The sequence below is a fragment of the Chlorocebus sabaeus genome, chromosome 17 (assembly GCF_047675955.1).
Source record: "Chlorocebus sabaeus isolate Y175 chromosome 17, mChlSab1.0.hap1, whole genome shotgun sequence".
NCBI lineage: Eukaryota > Metazoa > Chordata > Mammalia > Primates > Cercopithecidae > Chlorocebus > Chlorocebus sabaeus.
This window is the reverse complement of record NC_132920.1, coordinates 69,525,754-69,552,611: the sequence shown is the minus strand read 5'-3', so window position 1 is coordinate 69,552,611 and position 26,858 is coordinate 69,525,754. Positions and strand designations below refer to the sequence as shown.

Here is a 26,858-nt window from a genome sequence, read left to right as displayed (position 1 = left end):
ATCCACCCACCTTGGCTTCCCAAAGTGTTGGGATTACAGGCGTGAGCCACCGGGCCCGGCCCCATTGAGTTTTAATTCAGCTGCTTTGCTCCTTTGCCTTTATTGTGATCTAAAATCTGTAGACCCCATGAAATTTTATTTCTTTCAGGTAGATTTTAGGAAGAATTTATGAAATTTCAAAATATTTCTGATGAATATATTAAGTATAATAAAACACAATTTTGACCTATTAAAATTTTTGAAATGGAGCTATATTAAGTAGAATGTTGCCTTTTTAGTATAAATAAAATATAAATTACTTCTACACAGAGTTTTAGGGGGGAAGTCTGTCTCCTGTATGACACTAAAGTATAGTCATTCTTTAGAACATATGATGAGATAAGCCAGTTTATACGTTTGTGAAGTCAAGGTCTACGATCTCTCTTATCGTTGAATCTAGAGGCCATTGGACTAATCCTTTGTAACTAAGTTCGCAAAAGACTTGTAAACTGGAATGTTAATTCATGCAGCCTTTTTCAGTTTGTTCTATGGAGAGAATTAAACCTACAGAAAAGAATTTTAGTAAGTATTTTTCTTAGTCCTCCCAAAGGTAGTGTGTCCTCAGTCCACTCAAGGATAATGTGCCCTTAGTATCATTTTAAATGCCTGGGAGGTAAGTTATTCATTACAAACAGTAGATGTCTTGGGACTTAAGGCTTGATTTTCTGTAGAACTTAAGTTATAGTGAGAAATATAATTGCTTTGACTAGGATAGTTGAGACACTGATCTAGGAAAAAAATTTGTTTGAAAAGCCAGATTATGAATTGAAAAGTTTGTTTTATGACTATGAAATCAAAACAGGAAAATTTGATTGGATAATATGAATGGTTGTTGTTATAATATTAGTCATCTTCATCTCAGCTATGGCTAATAGGCCTTTGGCCCTGACCCAGAGGTGACCTACAGCTAGGAGCCTGAAAGGATTCCACAGCTTCGAACGTAGTTACTATCCTGAAGCTCAGCTATTTCTTTTGAAATGCTAGATACTATCTAACTGCCCTAATAGGAAGCATCTAATATGTCTTCTCCTGGATTTTGAGAACTATACAGAGTTCAAATAGAAAACACAGTTTTTATCCATCTCTTCTGTCAGATGCTAAGTTCATCTAATCCTTCCTATCCCTCCTAATCTATCAGTGTATTTTCATTATCTAACCTTGCCAGGCACTGTGTAAGACTTTTACATTCAGCATCTTACCTAGTTTTCATGAATGCCCTCTCTACCTTTTGTGTGTGTGTGTGTGTGTGTGTGTGTGTGTATGTTTTCTACCTTTCACAGATGAAGAAATTGATGTGGAGAGATGTTGAAGATCACTTTGTTAGTGAATGGCAAAGCCCAAAGTGGTTCTTATTTCCTCAGCTGTAGCTTCTTACTGTTAAGTGAGCTGCCTTTTGAGAAATAGTACTGGAGATGTTACCTATAAGAATGATTAGCAGCACTGACCTCCCAAGAGCAGCTTCAGAAATCATCTGGGGACTTTTTTTTTTTTTTTTTTTTGGCAACAGAGTCTTGCTGAAGTGCAGTGGTGTAGTCTCAGCTCACTGCAACCTCCGCCTCCTGGGTTCATGTGAGTCTCCTGCCTCAGCCTCCCTAGTAGCTGGGATTACAGGCACATGCCACCATGCCCGGCTAATTTTTGTATTTTTAGTGAGAGACGAAGTTTCACCATGTTGGCCAGGCTGGTCTCGAACTCCTGATCTCAGGTGATCCTCCTGCCTCAGCCTCCCAAAGTTCTGGGATTACAGATGTGAGCCATTCATTTTGCCCGGATCCCTTTTTTTTTTTTTTTTTTTGAGACGGAGTCTCGCTCTGTCGCCCAGGCTGGAGTGCAGGGGCCGGATCTCAGCTCACTGCAAGCTCCGCCTCCCGGGTTTACGCCATTCTCCTGCCTCAGCCTCCCGAGTAGCTGGGACTACAGGCGCCCACCGCCTCGCCCAGCTAGTTTTTTGTATTTTTTAGTAGAGACAGGGTTTCACCCTGTGTTAGCCAGGATGGTCTCAATCTCCTGACCTCGTGATCCGCCCGTCTCGACCTCCCAGAGTGCTGGGATTACAGGCGTGAGCCACCGTGCCCGGCCTTTTTTTTTTTTTTTTTTTTTTTTTTGAGATGGAGTGTCCCTCTGTGGTCCAGGCTGGAGTGCAGTGGCACAGTTTCGGCTCACTGCAACCTTCGCCTCCCGGGTTCAAGTGATTCTCTTGCCTCAGCCTCCTGAGTAGCTGGGATTACAGGCGTTTGCCACTATGCCCAGTTAACTTTTGTATTTTTAGTAGAGATGGGGTTTTGCCATGTTGCTCAGGCTGGTCTTGAACTCCTGACCTCAAGTGACCTACCTGCCTCAAAGTGCTGGGATAACAGGCGTGAACCACTGTGCCTGCCCACTGGGGACATTTTAAGTAATACGGAATGGTAGATTGTATCCAGAGAGATTCTGATATACTTTGTTGTGATAGGCAGCCTGTGAATCTATTACTGAAAAGTTAATGGTGCTGATTCTGATTTTAGCACAGCCAAGTTTAGAAACCAGTGGCCTAAGTCAGTGGCTTTTCTAAAGGTGTCTCATGTGCATGTGCAATGAGATAAAGGTTTGAGGGATAAGGAGGCTAAACTTTGACTCCATGGGACCTGCTTATGCTTTAATTGTCTTTTATGTTTGGGTTCCATGTGTGTTTCCAAAAGAAGAGCTTTCTGTCAACAGATCATGTGATAATCTCTTTTCTAGAGTATTAAGATTAATGTGTAGATGCTTAATTCATGATAACTTAGAGTAAGCTGTGTACATATTTTCCTTCATAGAGTTACTAATGCAAGGTTTTTTCTAAGTTTTCTTAGGTGCTAGTTTAGATGCTAGTTTTCCATAGAAGAGAAACTGATCAGAAAGGTTTAAACTCTTAAAACTTCTGAAGAAGTTTTAGTCATCTTCCTCAATGGAATTGTTTAGGAGTGTTAACTACTTTCAAACTACTGATTCAAATGTATAGTCTCACTGCTTTTTCATACTCCATGACGTTGAAATCTATTGACCCATTTGTACTTTGAATGGATCTTTTGTCCATTTGTCAAATGCCAAATAAGACAGTTGACATTATGCCTTATTCATTTGGAAAATATTTGTTCAGTGAATAGTGTAGGTCTTCTGAGTGTTGACACATATCATTATACATTGAAAAAACCACATTTGTTAATATCGCCATTATTCTTATCAGAAAAGTATGTATTGAGAAGCTGTAAAACTCAAAGATAGATTCAAGTTTTCCAACATTCTAATTTTCTCTTGAAAGCTTCAGTTTTATCATTGGTAACAAATACTGTCACTTATTTCCTTTGGAGTGACAGTCTCACTGTCATTTTTGAGAAAGCCTGTCTAATACTCAGGTCTGGATAACCACTGCTTATCTGTCAGTCTGTCAGTTGTTCTTTCAAGTAAAAGTGATGTTCTTTGAAAAAAAGTGGCTAGTGTAGCTCACAACTCAAAGAGCGCAAACAAAATTGAGATATTGTGAGACACAAGTACAGCATGGTTTATGTGTATTTCCTGTCAAACAGAATATTGAAAGGAAATATATGCAAATATGGACACTAGAATTTTTACTGCTTCAAAAGGGACTTTTGTGAATAAAAGGCTCAAATCTCCCTCCTCCCTGAAGAACACAATGACTGCTAGCATAATTTGAGTCTACTATCTTGATTCCTGTAAAGGGGCAGCAGTTTTATCCACTGGTGGTTTTGCACCATTAGTTTAACTGTAAACATAGTGGAAAGGCACATAACATCTTAGTATCATTATGCAAATAGTTTCGATGTTGTGAATACCCTGAAAGGATCTCTGCAAATCCTGGGGTCTGGAAACCACATTTTTAAGGATCTTCTGTTATATTAATGGAATTTGGGGTGTTTTGTTCTGAGAAGCTGGCAGAAGTCAGGCTGCCTGCTGCTGCTTCTTGTGAACACTCCCCAGCTGTTGGTTAGTTATTAATAATCCTCAGTTAATTGAAGCTACTTACAAAGCAGATACAGTTTTCTGGAGATTGTTGAAGCATGAGAGGGTGAAGTTGTTCATTTCCATCCTGTTCCCTGCACACCTAAGGATTCTGTGATCAGGAAACTCCCTCATCTGGGAAGGTTATGCCCACCCCAGAAACTTTAAGGATTTGTACCTTTTATTTCTTTTGAATGTTTTATTTAGTTTTTCATCTTTATCTTCAATCTTCTTTCTTTCTTTCTTTCTTTCTTTCTTTCTTTCTTTCTTTCTTTCTTTCTTTCTTTCTTTCTTTCTTTTCTTTTCTTTTCTTTTTCTTTCTTTTTCTTTTTCTTTCTTTTCTTTCTTTTCTTTCTTTTCTTTCTTTTCTTTTCTTTCTTTCTTTCTTTCTTTCTTTCTTTCTTTCTTTCTTTCTTTCTTTCTTTCTTTCTTTCTTTCTTTTCTTTTCTTTTCTTTCTTTCTATCTTGATAGATAGATACAGGGTCTCACGTATTTTGGGCTGGAGTGTGGTGGCGTGATCATAGCTCATTGTAACCTTGAACTCCTTGGGCTCAAGCAGTCCTCCCACCTTGGCCTCTCAAAGTGTTGGGATTACAGGCATAAGCCACCACAGTCAGCCTACTATTTTCTTTTATAAAACTACCCTTGTGTGACTTTTTAGTTCTGAGTTTTGTTTAATTTTGCATTTAGACCTGCTATGCAGGCTTAGCAGTGACTTCTGAGTTCTGTTTAATTTCATATTTAAGCCTGCTATGCAGTCTTTTTATCCCTTATATTGTCTGTGTTTTAGCCTTTTATCTAAATTGTTTTTATTTCAAATTTATTTTTATCTTTATATTTGGGCTCTCCCTATTTCTACAACCACTGCATACATGCAAAAATAAGAAGTGAGAAAAAACATTAAGTAAAAGGAAATTCCTTTAAAAGAAATTAATGAAAGGCAGAGGGTAAATGAATTAAAACTATCCCAAACCCTAAGCAGGAATTATTTGAGGCTATTTTTGTTCAGCTCTTCTGTAGTTGGCCTATCAATTCCTCATGGTATTAGCCTGTTCTCCCACTGCTAATAAAGACATACCCAAGACGAGGTAATTTATAAAGACAAAGAGGTTTAATGGACTCACAGTTCCACATGGCTGGGGAGGCTTCATAATCATGGTGGAAGGTGAGGAGGAGCACAATTACGTCTTACATGGTGGCAGGCAAGAGTGTGTGCAGGGGAACTCCCTTTTGTATAAAACCATCAGATCTTGTGAGATTTATTCACTGTCGTGAGAACAGCGTGGGAAATACCCGTCCCCATGATTCCATTACCTTCCACGAGGTCCCTCCCATGACACATGGGGATTATTACAATTCAAGATGAGATTTAAGTAGGGACACAGAGCCAAACCATATAACCCACATAGACTTTCTTCTCTTGACACTGGTTTTCAGGCTATCATCTTGTGTGTGGATGTAAATTGAATCATATAGTTCATAGTGTTTTGTGTTTGGCTTCTTTAGTGCATAACATCTATATTTGAAACATTTATATTGATGCAGGCAACAGTACTCTGTTGATTCTTATTACTATATTAACATACTGTAGTTTGTTTATCCATGCTAGTGTGGATGAAAAATGGGGTTGTTGACAATACTTGGTTTTTTCAAATGCAGCTGTTAAGAAGATATGTACATTTAAAAGATTTTTACTGCATTGTTTTCCACTGTAGGGATGTTCATAGTAAAAAATCCCAGTTTATTACGTGTTTAATAAATTTTTGTTTGGCTGTTAAACAATTTTGTAGTAAAAATTGGAGTGAGTCAAAGTGTATACATATTTAGATGAGTTAAGTTATGGAACTAAGGGAGAATAAGATGGATTGGGAAGCTTTTCAGTTCCAGTTTCTATGCCAGACATTTAGAGCACCTAAGAGAGTTTTTTGGAAGTTTCTCTTCATTCCCTGTTGATTAGGTGCTGATAATTTGTATCTGGAAACTTTTTTATGTATTTTGAACTTAGGTTTATCTTAGTGTGTTTTGTGCTGTTAAAATAGGATACTCAAAACTTGGTAATTTGTAAGGAACAGAAATTTATTAGTTCATAGTTCTGGAGGCTGGGAAGTTCAAGATGAAGGAACTGGCATATGGTAAGGGCCTTCCTGCTGTCATCCCGTGGCAGAAGGGCAACGGAGGAGGGCACACACATCCTTTTATAATGAACCCACTCAGATGATAATGACATTAATCCACTCATGAGCGGTCCCCCTTGCTACCCAAACACCGTTAGGCCCTACCTCCCAAAACTACCATATTGGGTAGTGATCGTGAACTTTGAGGGACACATTCAAATCATAGTAGGGTTTACAACACCTAGAATCTAACTTGAGAAGAGTACATGAGACCTTTGAAGTCATTTGACTTCTTTGTGATTTCTCCACCTTTGAAATGGTGATAAAGTAGTACCTACTTCATAATGTTAGGAGTGTGACGTGATTAGTGCTAAATAGGTGTTATTCACTGCTGTTTATTCAAATCAGGTAAGAGAACAAGAGAAATTTTCTCTGATAGTGCAATGATATAGGAAAGTTAATATTGAAAGAACTGGCTAGTATCTCATCAAGTTTCAATTTTCTTGACACTATTGTTTTGAAAACATCTCTAATAATATATTTCAGTGCTTTTCCAGACAAGATAGACTGAGACTAATTTTGAGATTTGTTTGATTCAAAATCCTTTTTATACAATCTTGTTTTATAAGATACAGTTGTCTCCTGTGTCCTGCCCCTTTTCCCCCTTTTTAAAAGAAAGTATTCTTAATTATAGGGGATGTTTTCTAAGTGGTTTCTGGTTAAGTTTGCTCAAGAGATTATCTAGATAATCTCTAGAGACCTAGTAGCCTAAGAATTTGTTTCCAGTTGGAAATACTAAGAAAGCAAGTGATCTCTTGGACTTATAACTAGTGTGACTTGTACTTTTTGTCTGTAAATGAACTGCTGATTTGTCACATTAATATCGTAAACCTTCCTTCACACTCCACAGGTTGGATATTGAGACATATGTTCTTGGTTTTTCTTCTTATGTTCTTGGTTATGCCTTTTGAGTTTCCTTTGCTCGTTCTTTCTCTTTTTTCTGACCTTTTAAAATATTTGTATGTGCCAGGGGTTAATCCTTGAACCTGTTCTCTGTTTCAGTTAATCCTTTGGTGATTTTATACCATTGCTTCCTTCTAAATACCACCTATATGCCCAATTCCCAGTTTTGAATCTTTGTGCAGACCTCTCTGGAACTTCACAATCCTATGTCCAACTGTTACGGAACTCTCTACCAAAAAATCAAAGACATCTCAAATTGAACATTTCTAAAGCAACTGACCTTTAATCTGTCATACATTAGTTTTTTTTGTTTTTTGTTTTCTTGTAGTGGATAGCAACAAGAAGGATAGAGTTTCTCAGGCTGAAAACCTTGGAGTCATCCTTGAATCTTTACTTTTTCACATGTTGTGTCAAATATGGCAGGAAATTCCCTTGTGCCTGATTTTCAAAATTTATATAGAATCTGACCACTTCTCACTACCTTTTTTTTCTGGCTATAATCCTAAGACACCATTGTCTGTTTTGGGGTTATCACAGAAGCCTGTCTTTTCTACCCTTGTTTTATTCATAACAGTCAGAGTGATTCTTTAAAAATATGACACTTCTGTTCCTTATCTGCTCAAAACCCTGAAGTAGCTTCCCATGTAATTCACAGGAAATGACAAAGTCATTACTGAAGCCTGCAGAACCTTATGTGATCTGACATTCTTCTCCACCCCACAAACTTCTTTGTCCTCATCTACTATTTTGCTGTGCTAGGCAAAGTCTCATGATGGCCCACAATGCTGTCCACTTCCTGATATTCATGCCCTTATGTAATTCCCTCCTTTTGAGTGTGTGCTGGACCTAGAAATTTGCATCTGCCAAAGAGAATGTGGCTAAAATGATGCTGATAGGATGTCACTTCTGAGATTAGGTAGAAGACAGTGACTTTGTCTTGCTTATACTCCTTTTCTCTTTTTCTCTGGCATGCTCATATTAAGCAAGCTGCCACTTTGTGTACTGCCTTATGGAGAGGCCCACATAGCAAGGAACTGATAGCAGCCTCCAGCCAACAGCTAGTGAGGAACTGAATCCTGCCGAAAACTCAGTGAGTGAACCTGCAAGCAGGTTCTTCCCCAGTCAAGCCTTGGGATAACTGCTGCATTGGCTAACATCTTGATTGCAGCCTTGAGAGAAATTCTGAGCTTGGCGACCCAGCTAAACTGTGCTCATATTCTTGACTCACAGAATCTGTGATAATAAATATAGTTTTAAACCACTAAGTTTTGAGTAGCCTGTTACGTGGTAATAGATATCTAGTACATCTCTCCATCACTGTTACATTAATGTTGTTATTAATGTTCCTTGAACATTTCAGTTTCACTCCTACATTAGACCCTTTGCTTTATGTTCCCTTTGCCTAGAATGCTTTTCTTTTAGTTATTTACTTGACTAATTTAACTCCTTTCGCCTTTAAATCTTTGGTTATATGTTACCTGTGAATGTGGACTACCTTCCATCTCTGGCTCATTTTATCCTAATTTTTTTCTTTACAGCCTTTAATCACATTCTGATGCGTTACATAATTTAGTTATGTTTATTGTTTGTATCCCCTTGCTAGAATTATACTGTGCTAAGGAAGGAATCTTTATCTCTTTTGGTCCTTGATATAATTTAAGCACAAAGAACAGATATTGGCACATAGTAGGTGCTCAAATATTTGTGAAATTAATAAATTTTTTATTTTCTGTAATTTAGGGAAACTCACTTGAATTTCTTACTTTGTTAATGAGAGAGAATAATGTGTACTTCCGTGTTGTTAAGATTGAGTGAGTGGGGTGGGATTTCAGCCATGGCCAAGTATGAAAATTGGCAGATTCTCTCACCAGAAAACAAATATGAAGTTGGACAAAACTGAACAGAAAACAACAACTTCAGTACTTTAGCAATCAATGAAAAACATACAACAGTCTGAGAAGTGTGTATGCTTAAAAACTGCTAAGAGACAGTGTTAGTTTCTTGTATTTCAGCCTAGGACTGTTATGTTTCCCTACCCTCAACTTCCAGCTTGGTTATTGCAGAAGATCTGCCAGGGCAGGGTGGGTCCAGGGAGGACTTACAGCTGTACTGCTCTATCAGAAGGGGACTCACTCAGGTGGGTGGTGCTCACTTCTAGTGCTACTGTTTATGGAAGTGACAGTCTTGGAATCAGGTGAGTGGAGAGGATCCAGGATTCTACTAGCATGGGATTGTGGTCATAATTGGGACAAGCGTATGTCTGGTTGAAGCTGCATACATGTTTATAGGAGACTGGAGAGGGTCCAACCTCATCACGTACTCCTGGCTGCCTTAGAGGCTCTACACATGTGCGTAGGAGACCGGAAAGGAAAAGCCAGAGACAATTGGGCTGAACTTTGAATACACTCTCCTACCAGTATGCAGGTTCATTGGCAAGGGCTGAAAGCCTCACTGGCTTGAGTTTGAGCAAAGTTTCTTTCTGGTTATGATTATTAAGCTATATAGACACAGGAACAATCCCTAGGAAGCCAGGCTTAAAAACAGTAATTTAAATAAATATTTTTTTTGAGCTGAGATAACAATTAAAAAAAAACCTGAAAACATAGTTAAAAAAAAATAGAGACATCATCAGTTGCACGCTATGTGGAAAACAGATTTTACAGACTTAACCCTGCCAAATAAGTGAACGAAGAAATTAAAGAGGCAACCTTCAGGAGCAAAAAGCACAATACAGAGTTGCTACAACATATTGTCTAACATGTCCAGTTTCAATAAAATTATAAAATATGCAAAGAAATAGGAAAACATGAACAATGCTAAGGAAAACAGCATATAGTGGAAACAGTATTTCTAGACGTTAGATTTAGCAAAGACTTCAAAGCAGCTATTGTAAATCAGTTCAAAGCAGCAAAGTAAACTGAGAATGAAAAGAAAGTGTGACAAATAGAGATGTTCAAAAAGGAGATAGAAATGATTTTAAAAACAACAAAATGAAAATTCTGAGATTGAAGAATATAGTAACTGATGTGAAAAATTTACTAGAGGGTCTTACCAGAGGTTTGACGTGACAGAAGAAAGAATCAGTGAATTTCAAAGGTAGATGATCTAATCTGAAGATCAGAGAGGAAAGAAGATTAAAGAGAAATCAATAAAGCCACAGAGATTTGTGGGTCAGCATCAAGTTTACCTGTGTATGTGTGATGGGAATCTCAGGATGAAAAGAGAAAGAAGAGGGCAGGAAAAAAAGTTTGAAGAAATCATGGCCAAAAAGCAATCTACCCATCTAAGAAGCTCAGTGAAGCCCAAGTAGGAAAAAGCAGAGATACAGACCTGGACAAATCATTGTTAAATTATTAAAAGCCAAAGACAAAGAGAAAAATTTAGAAGTAGCCAAAAAATTACATGACAGCATCTTTATGATTAGTGACTAACTTCTAATGTGAAGTAGTGGACTCCAGAGGGCACTAAAATGAAAAGAGAAAAAAAATAAAGATTTCTGTGTCCTCTAAAATCCTCTAAAAATGAAGGTGGAATAGGATATTCCAAGATAAAACCTGAGAAAATTCATTACAAGAAACCCTTTCTTACAAGAATGCTAAAGTAAGTCTTTAAGGATAAAAGGAAATGACACTAGGCAATAAACCAAATTCATAGGAAGAAAGAAATCAGAAATTATAATGGTTAATGTTTAATATAAAGGCACTATATTTTTTCTCCTTTTCTTACCTTTGTAAAAGATTTAAGATTGTATAAAGCAATAATTATAGCACAGTAAATGCTGGGTTTAGGGTTTATAATATATAGACATAAAATATGTGATGAGAATGGCACAAAGAAAAAGAAGTATTAGAGCTATTTTGGAGCAAGTTTTTAAAAAAAATTTATTTTGCCTGAATTGTGTGAATACTAATTGAAGGTAAGTTGTGATAAATTAAGGTATGTAGTGTAATCCCCATAGCAATCACTAAGAAAATGACTCAAAAATATACTTATTTTATATATCTATAAATATCTATAAAGTAAGTCAGGAATTGGTAATGTAGAAAATAACTTTTAATACAAAATAAGGTAGTAAAGGAGAAGCCTGGAACAACAAAAAAGACATAATAAAGGATAAAATGGCAAATGTAATTACAGCCATATCAATAATTGTTATATGTAAATAGTCTAAATACCCCCAATCAAATGAGATTGTCATAGTGGATCAACAAATGAATATTCGTCAGTGTGTTGTCTATAAGAGAAACACCTTTGATTCAGAGACAAATAGTAAATGGTTAAAGACAAGGTTAGAAAAAGATGTCATGCAAATAGTAACTCTGACAGCTGAAATGACTATATTAATATCAAATAAAATAGACTTTAAGACAAACAGGGACACTTCATAATTATAAAATGGTTAATCATTAAAATGACAGAAAAATTATAATTATATATGCACCTATTAACAGAGCTTTAAAATACACGAATTCAAAATGGGCAGAATTGATAAGTGAAATAGATAATTCAACAATATTAGTTGGAAATTTGAGGAACCAACTCTTTATTGGTTAGGAAATAATTGTTTTTTGATAGAACAATTAGCAAATCAGTGAAGGTTAAGAAGATGTAAACAACAATATTGATAAACTTGCAAATACAGAAAATTGTATCCCAATGGATGCAGAACACAATTGACTTAAAGCACACGGAGAACATTCTTCGGTATAGACTATATAATAGGTTATAGAATAATTATCAGTAAATTTAAAAGGATTAAAAATCATACAAAGTGCATTTTCCAATCATAATATAATTAAATTAGAAATCAGCAATGGAAAAAAATCTTGGCAGTCCACAAGTATTTGGCATTTAAACCACATACTTCTAAATAACCCATGGATCAAGATGAAATCACAAGGCAGATTGGAGAATGTTTTGAACAGAATGAAAATAAAAATGTAACATATCGAAATTTATGGGATATAGCTTAAGCAGAGCTCAGAGGATAATTTGCAGCTTTAAACCCCTCTGTTAAAGAAGATTCTCAGCTGCCTAAACTTCTACCTTAGGAAAACAGAAAAAAAAGAGCAAACTGAACTTTAAACAAACAGAAGAAAAATAAAGGTCAGAGCAGACACCAATGAAGTAGAAAACAGAAAAGCAATAAAGAAAATTCAAACCAAAGTAGGTTCTTTGAAAAAAAATAAAAATCAGCAAATCTTTAGCTAGACGTAGGGCATCGGGGAAGGGGGAGAGAAAGAGACAAAGGATATAAATGATCAAAACAAGGAATGAAAGAAGTGGCATTATCAACTTTGCAGAAATTAAAGGGGTTACAGAGGAATATTGAGTAACTTTATAGCGACAAATTCCTAGACAATTTTCCAATTGAATCAATTACCATAACTGATTTAAAAAGTAGCACTTCACATAAAAAATATGTGAAGAATTTCACATATATTTAAATAAGAAATTATACCAATTTCTATTTATGTATCATAAGTAGAAATTATACCAATCCTTTATCAACCTTTTTAGGAAATAGAGGATGAAGGAACACTTCCCAACTCACTTGAGGGCATTATTTCCTTCATACCAAAATCATATAACGACATCACAAGAAAGGGAAACTATGGACTAATATACCTCATGAATGTAGACACAGAATTCTTAAAATTTTAGGAAACTGAATCCAGAGTCATATAAAAAGAATTATGTACTATGACAAAAGTGAATTCATCCCAGAAAAGTAAGGTTGCTTTACTATCCAGAAATTAATTTACTTAACATACATGTTAACATACATAGTACAGAAATGAGTGATCATCTCAATAGATGCAAAAAAAATTCCAGTATCTATCATTGATTAAAAATTATCAGCAAAGTAGTTACAGAGGGGAACTTCCCGAGCTGACAAAGGACATCTATGAAAAACCTACAGCTACATTATACTTAGGGTTGAAAGATTGAATACTTTTCTTCTGAGATTAGGAGCAAGATACCTATGTCTGCTCTCAACACTGCTATTTAACATTGTACTGATGATTCTAGCCAGTGTGATAAGTCTAAATAAATAAATAAATATACATAATTAAATGAATAAATTTACTTAAATATTAATTTTTATTATTTAGTTATTTAAATATTTACTTAAGTAAATACATCCAAACAAAAAGAAGAATTATTACTGTCTTACTTTCACAGGTGATATAAGATTCTATAGGTAGAAAATTTTAGGGAACCTATATATGGACAAATGCAACCAGTAAGTAAGGTTAGCAGGATCACAAGTACAAGATTGATATGAAAACTAGAAACAGACAATTCAGATAAAGTGATAAAAGCAATTCTAATCAGAAGCCATCAAAAAGGGTGAAAAAAGTACTTCACATTTAACAAAAAAGTATAAGATTTCTGCGCTGAAAACTACAGAGAAATTGCTGATAGAAATTAAAGAAGATTTAAATAATTCCATGGGGTTGAAAACACAATGCTGTAAAGATGCAATTATGTCAGTTTTCTCTCAAACTGTTGAATGCAGTCTCTATTAAAATCACACAGACTTTTAAAAATATTTTTGAAAAACCGACAAGCCAATCCTAAAATTTACGTGGAAGTCAACAGGATCTACAGTAGCCAAAAAACATTTTGAAAAAAATGACATTAGAGAATTACATCCTCAGATCTCAAAATGTAATATAAAACTCAATAAACAAGACTCTATAGTATTGCAGTTGGTCAGGAGTATAGAGCAATGGAATAAAATTCAGAGTCCTAAAATAAACCTTTATATTCATAGTTGATTTTCAACAGCTGTGCCAATTTAGTTTAATTCCATTCAATTAAAAAATTTTTGCTGGGAAAGTTGGACTGTTATATGCAAAAAATGATTTTTTTTGAGCCTTACCTTATACCACACTCAAAATTCAATCATAGACCTAAGCTGTAAAAGTATAATACTTTAAAGGGCTGTGATTACAGGCATGAGCCACCACACCCAGCCATTTGTAACTTGTAATGTAGATTAGTGAAGATAAGAACCAAGAAGAACCTAATCAGCCACCCCAGCAGAAACACTGCCAGTTTGAACTGAATTTCCTATATGGTCCAGCAGTTTCATTCCTAGGAATTTACCCAACAGGAATGAATGCAATGTCTAGGCAAAGATGTTCATAGTAGCAGTTTTTATAGTAGTCCCAAACTGGAAAGTATTCAAATGTCCAACAACTGGTGAATGTTTAAATAAAATGCAGTATGCCCATACAATGGACTATATTAATATATTCAGCAACCTAAGTTACAAGTCAGCAAATTATGGCGTGGCTTCTATAAACCTGTCTGTGTCTGTTTGTTTATGTGTTGTCTATGGCTGCTTTGCTACAGCAGCACAGATGAGTAGTTGCAACAGAGATGTATAAGCTGCAAAGGTGAAAATATTTATTATCTGTTAACAGAGGAAAATTCCCAATCCCTGTGCTTAGTGAAGGAAGCCAGATGCAGAAGACTGCATCAAAGTTGTTGGGAAAAGTATCGAATCAGCTAATGTAAGTGAAGGTGATAATATAGTTCTGCGTATATTATGGAGAGTCAGTAAAGGATAGTTGCTATTAATATGACTTAAAATCTTAGAGGATTTGCATTTTTATTATTTGATTTTCTAGAGTTGTAATCTTATCCCTAATTCATAGATGAAAAAAATGAGGTTAAAAAGTTATGAAGGACTAAGGCTTATACATTGGAATGTGATTCTTTGTTGCTATACAATTGTGAATTATAGCATGATTTATTTAGCTTTTTGTCTGACCATTTTATTTAACAATTTTTTTTGTTGTTGTGAAAAAAAAACGGCCTTGCACTGTAAACCTTGGAATAAATACCATTGAGAGGAGGAAATAACCAAAAATATCCATGGGGAAAATGACTATTCTTCAGAATATGACTAAGTTCAACCCTGTAAATGGTTTTTATTCTCAAGTTGTATATTCTTAGTACTTATACAGCAGATGTCCGACTCACTTTGCTATACTGTCAGCAGTTGTACTAGTTATCTACTGTCATATAACAAATTACCTCAACATTTAGCAGTTTAAAACAGCAAACTTTGTTTCACAGTTTCTTTGGGTGAGGAATCCAGATGCACCTTAGTTGGGTGTGCTCCATCAGGTTCTCTTGTTGGGCTAGAAGGAAGGTGTCTGGTGAGACTGCAGGCATCCCAAGACTCCACAGTGGGGAGAGTTGACATGTAAGCTCTCTCACATGAGTCTACACAGGCCTTAGGGTTTCTCTCTCTGTTGGCCTGTAACATCAGTTCTTTGTCACGTGGACTTCTCTATAGGGCAGCTCACAACATGGCAGCCAGGGGGTCTCAGAGTGAGAGAAGGATAGAGCAGTAAGATGGAAGCCAGTCTTTTTGTCACCTAATCTCAGAAGTGACATCCCAATACTTTTGTTCATATTCTGTTCCTTAGCAGTGAGTCACTAGTGCCAGCCCACACTCAAGCTGAGATTACACAGGTCACAAATACAGAAGTGGGGTTATCAGGAGCCATTTTGGAAGCTGCCTACCACAGCAGTCTTGCAAGTATCAACATCTTTGATGTTTACTTGACATATACTTTTATTCTTAGCAGACTATTTATTGATCATAGAAAGTGTGAAGTTTGAGGTAGTCATTTTGAAGTCTCCTGTGTTTTTCCTGGTGCCATTTCTTCTGTTTCCCCATTAGAAATACTCTAAATTTAGTTTGTGTTAATCCCTTGCTTTGTCTTTCAGTGTTAACATGTTGTGTTCTTACTTAGTTTTACATTTCTGAACTTTATATGAAATGGCTTGCTATAATTTCATTGTGTATGACCATGCCGCATATTAATCAGTGTGGACATTTAGTTTTTTGCTGTTAAAATTGTGCAATGAATATTATTGTACATATTTTCTGTTGTATATGTGCAGAGTACATACATAGCAGTCAAATGGCTGGATCATAAATTGTATGCATTCTTAAGCATTGTAGATAATGACAAGCTATTTTGCTAAATGTTTATACTAATGTAATTCTCATTAGAACATAAGTCTTCTAGTTGCTCTATATTCTAAACTTTGATATTGTCATATGTGTTTAGTTTTTGCTTGTCTGGTGAGTGTGAAATGAGAGTTCACCAGTCTGTGTTTCACTTACTTGTAAATGAAATTGTATGTTTTTTAAAAAGTTGTTGGCTTCTTCAGTTTTCTGCTTAAAGTAACTTTCAGTTGGGTTGTTTGTGTTCTTATTGATTTAAGAAATTTTTAAAAGATAATTTGAGTAGTACATACTACGATTTTAAATATTGTATCTTTTCCTCACTAGAATTAAGTCTCATGAGAGGCTTCTCTGTTTTGATTTAGCTGTATACATCGCCCTAGAATGATGGCTGGAACATACTCAGTAGGTATTTGTTAAATGAATACATTTTAAAGGGACCTTTTCTGCATCTATTAAGATACAGAAGTATCTATAAGATCATCATATAAAGTTTTTTTAATTTTGTTTTGGTTTATTCTTTCAAGTGGTATATTATATACTATGTGGCTAGATTATACTTAAACTAATTTTGCATTCGTAGCATAAACCCAGTTGGCCATCTTTGTGGTTTTCTTTGGTTTGTTTTTAAATGTATTGTTGGATTTGATTTGCTGCTCTCTTAATTGGGATCTTTTTAAAAAATCAATTTGCAGGTAAGACTGGTCTGTAATTTTTTCTTTGTCTTATTATTCTTGTCAGGTGTGAGTATTAAGACTACTAGCCTTGTAAGATGAGTTGAAAGATCTGTCTACATTTTAGAGAATGCTCGGGACCAGTGAGCACTTATGTTTCTCTTTCTCCCATAAAATACATACTTGTTACTGGTAACTAAGAAATAGAAGTGAGCATAGAAGTTTACACTATTATTCCTAATTCAATATTGAGTAGTTCATTTATTAGTAATTTTGAGTGGTTTGTTACCCACAAAACTTTTGCTTCTTACCTTGCATACTGGTTTATAATTCTTACTAGGTATCTGGGAGTACTTCCACATAGGATGAAATAACAGTTCCCTTGAATTAGAAGGTATGATTTCTACCAGGCCACTTTGATCTTCTTATTCCAGTGAATAGTTACCATATCAGATGGAGTGATTGACCCTATTAGGGGAAATAGGGTTGCAGCTACACAGTTAATGCAAGGAGAAGTATATCTTGAACCCATGAGATTCTGTGGCACCTCATGATATTACCATGTTCAGTGGCAAAAGTTAGTTGAGATCTATTATACTTACCCTTCACAGACAAGACGACGAAGGGCTTGGAATAGCTCGGGAATAAATATTTGAGTTTGCCCATTTCTAGTACCAAATTCTGTTTCTGGAATTTCATGTGGCTGCTATTAGTTCAGAAGTACCTGGATTAAATAGCCATGTAGTATTTCAGTCTTACTTAAAGTAAGTATAGAGATAGGCTCTCCAGGGCTGGTATGGCAGTGCCATAACATCATGAGAGTACTAAGTTCATTCCTTCTCTGCTCTCCATCCTTAGGACATGATTTCCATCTTAGGGTCACCACAGATTTTAAAATGGTGCTAGAGTTTAAGCCATCACATACCAGTTTCAAATAGGCTGCAGCAGGAAGGGGTAAGGTCAAAAAAGAGAATGCCAGCTGAAAGGAAATGGGTGTAGATATACAACTATCAGTCTTGACTCACGAGTTTTTCAGCTGGGTAAATAGATAATTTTAGAAGGCTTTTAGAGTTCCCAGAATATCTTTATACTTTGACCTCTAAAATAAAAAGCTTTGTAATGACTAATTATTCTGTCACAATATTGGCTAAGTTTTTCTTTGTCATTGTGTTCTGATGTAAATGTTAGCTATTTTCATTGGTAGTTGGGAAGGATACTTTTAAAAAAAATTTAACAATTTAAAAGTCTAAGGTATCCAAGTTAATTTTCATGTGAGTTATAATTTAATGATATGTGGCTTTTAAAAAGTAGATGGTTGCTTCGTATATGTTTAAAAATCTTAGGAATTACTATGTATTCTTTGGTACAGTTTTTGTCCATGACCTTTAAGTGGCTCTCTATTCACTTGTTTTTGCTAGTTCTTGATAAGTGGTTTTAAAAAACCAACTTGTTTCATGAGTTTAATTTTGCTCAATTTATATGGACATGAGGCTTAAAAATTTTTTCTTAATGTGTTCTTTGATGTTAGTGGGTCTACTAAACCAAAAATCTGTTTATCTTTTATTTGCTAGTAGCAGTCTTTTAACAAAAACATTTACAAGTAAAAGCATATTTTAGAGAGATGTTAGGATATGAGAGTGTCATAACTGTTAGAGTCAAGAATAATTTGCCTTTGAAAATGGCTATGAGTTTGATGTAGATCTTTTAAAAAAACAATTTTTCCTGTTTCATGGTAGTGGAGGCAGCAATATTTTTTTCCCCATTTGCAGGTATATAAACTCAACTTGACATTAGAACTGATCATATGATAAATGTTGTAAAATAAATGTTAATTTAATTCTCTCTTTACAGTTCAACATTTATGCACTAAAAGAAGAAATCTTTATAAAGGAAACTGAGAGAGAACAGTCAGATTATTAGAAGATAGCTTAGAAGGTTGTATCAGGGAAACAAATATTTAGAGCAGTTTTAAACCTATTTTGAATTATTGACTACTAGAGGGATGTTATAGTCTGTTGAGAATTGTGTCTGTTCTCTACTTCATTTCCCCAGATGTTGATTACTAAAAATCTTTTGTGGGCACTCTTACCAGCAACATGAGAATTTTGGTTGCCATACATCTTTTAAGTCAATAGCTGCCCCGTTTTTTTTAACTTCTCAGATTAGTTTTGTCAATTCTAGAACTTCCTTACATGTTCAATCATAGAAAGGTACTCTTGTGTACAGGCTTGTTTTATTCAACACAAGGTCTATGAGATTCTTCTGTATCTCATGTTTCTTTTTTATTGCTGTGTGATCATCTTTTATGTGAATGTATCACTCAGTTTGCTTATCCATCCACTTGTTGATGATCATTTGGATCATTTCCAGTTTTTGATCACTGCATATGATGTTTCTCTGAACATCATTCTTGTGAAAGAGTTAATACAGTAGACCTAATATTGCTGAATGCTTGTATGTTTTCAGGGAGGTCCTGCCTGTGTGGCTTACCTTTGACTACCAGAAACTTAGCCCTTGGTGTATTCTCTATGTTACTAACTGAAAGGTGGTTTTGTAAAGCTGTATATGGAACCATGCACTACTGACTAGTTTAGATTGTTCAAAAACATGATTTTTGGTGAATTCTTGCTTTCCTTTTTGGAGTCTGTAGCTTTGGTAATCAAAGCTGGTCACTTTAGGCAAATACGCTTGTTTTGCAAGTCTCCAATAAATGCCCTGGACTCTGCGAATCAACCAAGCTTCTCTGGGCAGAAGTCCTTTAACATAAGTTGCTGTGCCTTATTGCTAGGGAAGAAAATTGTTGGGTCATGTGATAGGTGTATGTTTAACTTGGTAAGAAACTACTAAACAGTTTTTTACAGTGTTGTACCTCACTCCTACAAGTAAAGTATGATAGTGTTAGTTGTTCTGCATTCTTGTCGACACTTGGTATTGCCAGTTTAATTTTAGCCATTTAGATTTACTTAGCATTTTCCTGATGACTTATGGTGATGAGCATCTTTTAAAATGTGCTTATTGGCCATTGTATATATTTTCTCTTTCGTTCGTTCGTTTGTTCGTTCGTTCGTTCATTCTTTCTCTCTCTCTCTCTCTCTCTCTCTCTTTCCTTCCTTCCTTCCTTCCTTCCTTCCTTCCTTCCTTCCTTCCTTCCTTCCTTCCTTCCTTCCTCCCTCCCTCCCTCCCTCCCTCCCTCCCTCCCTCCCTTCCTTCCTTCCTTCCTTCCGTTCTTTTTGATGCAGTCCTGCTCTGTTGCCCAGGCTGCAGTGCAATGGCACAATCTTGGCTTACTGCAACCTCTGCCTCCTGGTTTTAAGTGATTCCCCTGCCTCAGCCTCCTGAGTAGCTGGGATTACAGGTGCTTGCCACCATGCCTGGCTAATTTTTTTGTATTTTTAGTAGAGACGAGATCTCGCCATATTTGGCCAGACTGGCCTGGAACTCCTGAACTCAGGTGATCCTCCTGCCTCGACTTCCCAAAGTGCTGAGATTACAGGTGTGAGTCACCATGCCCAGAAATTGTGTATATTTTCTAAAGTGAAGTATTGAAATCTGCCCATTTTTAAAAAAAGGTTGTCTTTTTATTGAGGTACAGGAATTTGTCTTACACTTTGCTATGCTACTTAAATATAATGATAACTTAGGTGTTCAAAAGATTGTTTATCACACAAGATTAGGAGCACCAGGAATGCTTATAAAATAGTCATTAGGCTGTTTGGCTATCTAAAGGCCAAGCCTACCAAGTAACAGACACAAGTGGCATACTCAGACTGAAGCTAAACTTTACTCCACCTATTAGTTTATCAAAGTTTTTGGTGTGAGGCTGTCAGCCTACTCAAGTCTGTTGTGCTAATTCAGTTTCTTTTTTTTTCTATTTTACACAAATTATTTTATTTGATTATTTTAATCATAATATTGGCATGGTATTTAGGGTGATTTACAAATGGTGTTTTGTATTTAAGTTTTTAAAGCTTTGGAATACTTGTTACAGTTTTTTGTTTTGTTTTTGTTTGTTTGTTTTTTACTTTAAGTTCTGGGACACATGTGCAGAATGTGCAGGTTTGTTACACAGGTGTACATGTGCCATGGTGGTTTGCTGTACTTATCAACTCATCATCTAGGTTTTAAGCCCCGCATGCATTAGTTATTTGTCCTAATGCTCTCCCTGCGCCTTGACCCCACCCCCCAACCGGCCCTGGTGTGTGATGTTCCCCTCCCTGTGTCCATGTGTTCTCATTGTTCAAGTCCCACTTATGAGTGAGAACATGAGATGTTAGGTTTTCTGTTTCCTGTGTTAGTTTGCTGAGAATGATGGCTTCCAGCTTCATCCATGTCCCTGCAAAGGACATGAACTTACTTTTTTTTATGACTGCATAATATTCCATGGTGTATATGTGCCACATTTTCTTTATCCAGTCTATCATTGATGGGCATTTGGGTTGGTTCCAAGTCTTTGTTATTGTAAATAGTGCTGCAATAAACGTACGTGTGCATATGTCTTTATAGTAGAATGATATATGATCCTTTGGGTATATACCCAGTAATGGGATTGCTGGGTCAAATGGTATTTTTTGGTTCTCAATCCTTGAGGAATTGCCACACTATCTTCCACAATGGTTGAACTAATTTATACTCCCACCAACAGTGTAAAAGCATTCCTGTTTCTCCGTAGCCTCGATAGCATCTGTTGTTTCCTGACTTAATCACCATTCTGATTGGCTTGAGGTGGTATCTCATCGTGGTTTTGATTTGCATTTCTTATTGACCAGTGAGGATGAGCTTTTTTTCATATGTTTGTGGGCTGTGTAAACGTCTTCTTTTGAGAAGTGTCTGTTCATATCCTTTGCCCACTTTTTGATGGGGTTGTTTATTTCTTGTAAATTTAAGTTCCTTGTAGATAAATGTTTATGTCTGTTGGCTCTTAGATTTGCAATAGAAATGTTAAAACTCACTACTCCTTGGTTTGTACTAGAAACACCAATATTCACTGCCCTAAAAGATTTATTGTCACTATTAGTTGCTCATAATATTAAAAGCCTGCATAAATTTCATTAAATGTCTATAGTGCCAAATTCAGTATGTTGACATTTTGTGATTGCTAAGTATAAATTAACTCTGCCCCTCTGTTAATTATTTAGGGTCCTATTTGATTTGAGTTTTTTTTATCTGTATTGCATGTAGTAGGGCTGTTTCATAAGTGTCCTCCAGATAAATGAGATAAGGCTAGCAAATGTTAAGAAAATTCTTTAACTCTAAAGTCATTTCTTCCAACACAATAAGTAATTTAGATTTTATTATACATTACTAACATGCATTTTTTCCGTATTTGCTTAACCATCTTAACTATTTCAAGTATACTATTCAGTGGTATTAAATATATTCATAATATGCAGCCATTGGTGCCATCCATCTCCATAACACTTCCCATCTTGTAAAATTGAAACTATACCTTTTTAACGGTAACTCTCTATTTTGCCTTTCCCGTCTCCTTCTGACAACCACCATCCTACTTTCTGTCTCCTTGATTTTAACTACTCTCAGTACTTCATATAAGTGGAGTCATATAGTATTTGTCTTTTTGTGACTGGCTTATTTCACTTAGCATAATGTCCTAGTTATGCTAAGTTCATCTGTGTTGTTGCATATATCATTTCCTTCCTTTTTAATGCTGAATAATATTGTGTTTTATGTATACCACATTTTGCCTGTCTATCCATCCATCAATTGACACTTGGGTGGCTTTCATGTTTTAGTTACTGTGAACCATGCAGTTATGAACATGGGTATTCAAATAACTCTTTGAGACCCTGCTTTCAACTCTTTTGTGCATATACCTGGAAGTGGAATTGCTGTATCATACGTAATGCCAGTTTTCATTTTTTTAGGAAACATCATACTGTTTTCCACAGCTGCTGTACCATTTTACATTCCTACCAGCAGCACACAGAGTTTCAGTTTCTCCACACCCTTGACAACACATGTCATTATTATTATTTTTTGTTAGTAGCCATCCTTATAGGTCTGAGATGGTAACAGTTGCTTTCTTTTATAAAGGAGTACAATGATTATCATTCTGTAATTGCTTTGTATAATTATACTGGTACTATTATTTTTCATGAATACGTATAAACAAATGAATGTGAAAATACAGATTTTAAGAACAGGTTTCTTAGGCTTAAGTCTCAAATGTTCCTCCTTCTGTTTTTATTGTTGAAGGTACTATATCTTTGGCTTAACTTAAACTCTATATTGAATTTAAATAAATATTTTGACTGACTACTGGTTAAAAGTATTTCAAATCTAACTTTTTTTTAAAAAAAAGCAGATAAATAGTAATTCCTATCAGTTAATGTTGAATCTAATTTTGAACATAAGAATTGAAAACAGGATCATGAAGAGCTATTTGTCCTTCCATGTTCATAGCTGCGTTATTCACAAATTGCAAAATTTGGAGGCAACTCCAATGTCCATTGATGGGTAAATAGAGATCTAATTTTACTGTTCTACTATTCTTTTTACCTTTTCTCTGTTTTGATTTGTGTAAGATTGGTTGTGTAATACTGCATATTTTTTTAAACTTAAGATGAGAAAATTATATCAAGAAGACCATATTATTTATAGCTATTTCTTTAACTTGCCGGAATAGCAAATGTTGTGTCAAATGTACTCAAATTTAAGTTGGAATGAACACAAAAGTTAAAGTTCATTTAAATGAGATGGTTTATAGGAAGTTCTCAGCATTGTAGTTAGTACAAAATGAGATGGTTTATAGGAAGTTCTCAGCATTGTAGTTAGTACAGAGTAAGAGCTCATATGTCAGCTGCCACAATTGTTCTGGACCCAGTTATTACTATTGTTAGAAATTGCCACGTGTAATCCCAGCAGTTTGGGAAGCTGAGGCGAGTGGATCACGAGGTCAGGAGATTAAGACCATCCAGGCTAACACGGTGAAACCTCGTCTCTACTAAAAATACAAAAACTTAGCCAGGCATGGTGGCGCGCGCCTGTAGTCCCAGCTAGTTAGGAGGCTGAGGCAGGAGAATGGCGTGAACCCAGGAGGCAGAACTTGTAGTGAGCCAAGATTGTGCCACTGCACTCCAGCTCTGGCGACAGAGCAAAACTCCGTGTCAAAAAAAAAAAAAAAAAAAATTGCTGCAAAGTTAACTTGAATTATAGGTTGTTATTCTGATAGTACTGTTGATCTCTTGGGACATGGGACAGAGAAGGCTATTTGGGCATCATATACTATATAGAAAGAGTTATGAGTAGAGGGAATCAGGGTAGTGAATTTGTTAAGTGAATGTATATACACATATAGATAACTGTGATTAAGTACATACGTATTTAGTAAAACTTGGTTTATTACTTATTTCCACAGCTTTATATTCTGTTATATTGTTCTGTGTGTTCTTCTGGATCCCTTTTGTCTACTTCTATTATGAAGAAAAGGATGATGATGATACTAGTAAATGTACTGTAAGTATCTTTATTTTAGAGGCCTCAGTTTAGGAAAGAAAAATAGTATTTCCTGCTTTTTCAGAGAATGACATGACTGAATTTTTTTATAGAGCAGTGTTGTCTAATAGAAATACAGTGTTAGCTAAATTAAAATAAAAAGAAACAGTTGAAATTAATTTTAATTATACATTGTATTTAACATAATATATTCCAAATATTATTTCAAATATAGTGAAACAAACTAGTAATATTAAGTTTCTTTTCTTCACACTAAGTCTTTGAAATTTGGGTTGTATTTTACACAACAGTTCAAGCTAGCCACATTTCAAGTGCTTTCTAGCCACATGTGGCTTGTGACTATTATTTTAGACAAAGCAATTCTAGATCAGGCATACAAAATTCTTTCTGTAGAAGGCCAGGAGGTAAATAATTTAGGATTTGTGGGCTATATGGTCTCTGTCTTAGCTACTCAAGTCTGCCATTATAGTGTTAAAAGTATTCAGAGACAATGAACATTTTATAATCCAATAAAACAGAAAATGAATCAGATGTGGCACACTGAATGTAGTTTGCTGGCCTCTGTTCAAAAGCATAAAGAAGGAGCACTTATAGGTTGTACTTACTAATCCAGGATAAGGCTGACTTTCTTTTTAGACGGGTGCTGTGGCTCATGCCTGTAATTCCAGCACTTTGGGAGGCCAAAGTGGGCAGATCACCTGAGGTCAGGAGTTAGAGACCAGCCTGGGCAACATGGCGAAAACTTGTCTCTAGTAAAAGTACAAAAATTAGCTGAGCATGGTGGTGGGGGCCTGTAATCCCATCTACTCTGGAGGCTGAGGCAGGAGAATTGCTTGAACCTGGGAGGCGGAGGTTGCAGTGAGCCAAGATTGCGCCACTGCACTCCAGCCTGGGCGACAAGAGTGAGACTCTGTCTCAAAAAAAAGGACTGACTTTTTAAAAACCTGACTAATACAGCACACATGTGGGTTCAGAACTGCAGATCATTATCACTTAAGTATTGGTATAAGCATCTTAATTAAAATAATAGTAAATATAATTCAGGAGAATCTTAGAAATATATTAATATTATGTAACTGAGTTGGGCCTGTCTCTCAATTGCATGAATGACTGAAAATCAGGAAATCTATTAGTATATAGTAATTAATAGGTCAAAGAAAAAAATGTATATTAAAAGATATATGTCAAAATCGAACACTTTGTAATTTAGGGGAACAGTTGTACAATAAGACTAAATGTCTTATCTTTTTGACTTACAGGATTTTGTTTTATACCTTGTTTACATATGTATTTAAATATAGAAATAAATATATTCAGTCAAAAGCTAGCATCATGCTTAATTATGCTTAAAACCTCAAGAGCATTGGCATTAAGGTTAGGAGCAAGTAAATTAACAGTATTTTAAATGACTCCTAGAGTGATAATCAGCGTAGTGTTAGAGAAAAAATATTAGACATTTAAATATTTATAAAGAGAGTCAAAACTGTTATTTGCAGATACTATATTACTCTATATTTGGAAAAACCAAGGTATGTGAAGTAAGGTAGCTAGTTGCAAATTTAATAAAATCTCCATGAGATTTATGCAGTCTCTTTCACTTCTTACAGAGTGCACATTCTTCTACCCTTTGGTTGATCTTAGGATCTTCTTTATCTTTTCTTCAGTTTTTTTCCTAAGGGATATCTTATCCCCTTTGTGAGTAAGAACTTACTATGTGAAACATTCATTCAAATTTTAAAAGATCATTTTTAGATACTTCATTAGTCGGAGAGCACAAATGTTATTTCTGACTGATTTAAAATGAGATTATTCACTTTTTAATTCATATTCAGAATGTCCAGCTTTGTCTTTATTTGCTTTTCTTAGCCTTTGGAGTATGTTACAGGCACCAAGCAAAACATAGTTTTTAAATTCCCAAGTTCCTGGGCTTAAGTACTTACTTAATCACTTGTGACCTTTGTGCCTTAGGAGAGATTATTAACTTCTCTGGACTTCAGCTTCGTTATGTCTAAAGTAAAGATGAGAACAACCTGTCTTAGAGTTGTTATGAGAATTAAATGAGTTAACATATGTGACGTTCTTATCAGTGCCTGGCATATGTTATATATGTATGAAATATAAATGTATGTAAGTGTATATACACACACACACATAAATATTTATGAATATGTGTATAAATATAAATACATAAATATTTATGTATGTGTATATATACTTATATGTATATATGCGGATATATACATGTATATTTATACTCATGTATATACTCAAACAAAAACGTGTATATTGTGTTGATTATTATAAACCATTTTGATGAATTGGATTGGGGCATTGTAGATTCTGATTGCTGTCTGGGCGAGTATTACATGTTCTGATAATTTTACTAAAGATGCCTACTGGAGAATCAACTATACTTCAGGTGGTTTGGTTTTTACAAGGGCGTAACTATTGAAAAGATTTTAAAAATCTCATATTTTGCAAAGATACTTAAGATGTAGTATATCCGTTTTCTTTAAATTTTAAGGTTTTCAACCTTAGTTGAAACCTTTGACTGTAAGCGTGTATCTGATGTGAAGGTACTGTTAAACTGTTGCAAGAATATTTTATATTTTAAAGGG

The 26,858-nt window shown here is 35.4% G+C and overlaps 1 protein-coding gene across 1 annotated transcript in view; it reads left to right on the top strand.

Moving 5' to 3' along the window:
* The window catches only part of LMBRD1 (LMBR1 domain containing 1), a 125,525-nt gene that overhangs the window by 18,018 nt on the left and 80,649 nt on the right, over positions 1-26,858 (top strand). The window contains exon 4 of the mRNA XM_008013601.3: positions 24,143-24,240. Within this exon, the coding sequence (XP_008011792.1) occupies positions 24,143-24,240 (98 nt within the window). The remainder of the gene's footprint in view (positions 1-24,142; positions 24,241-26,858) is intronic.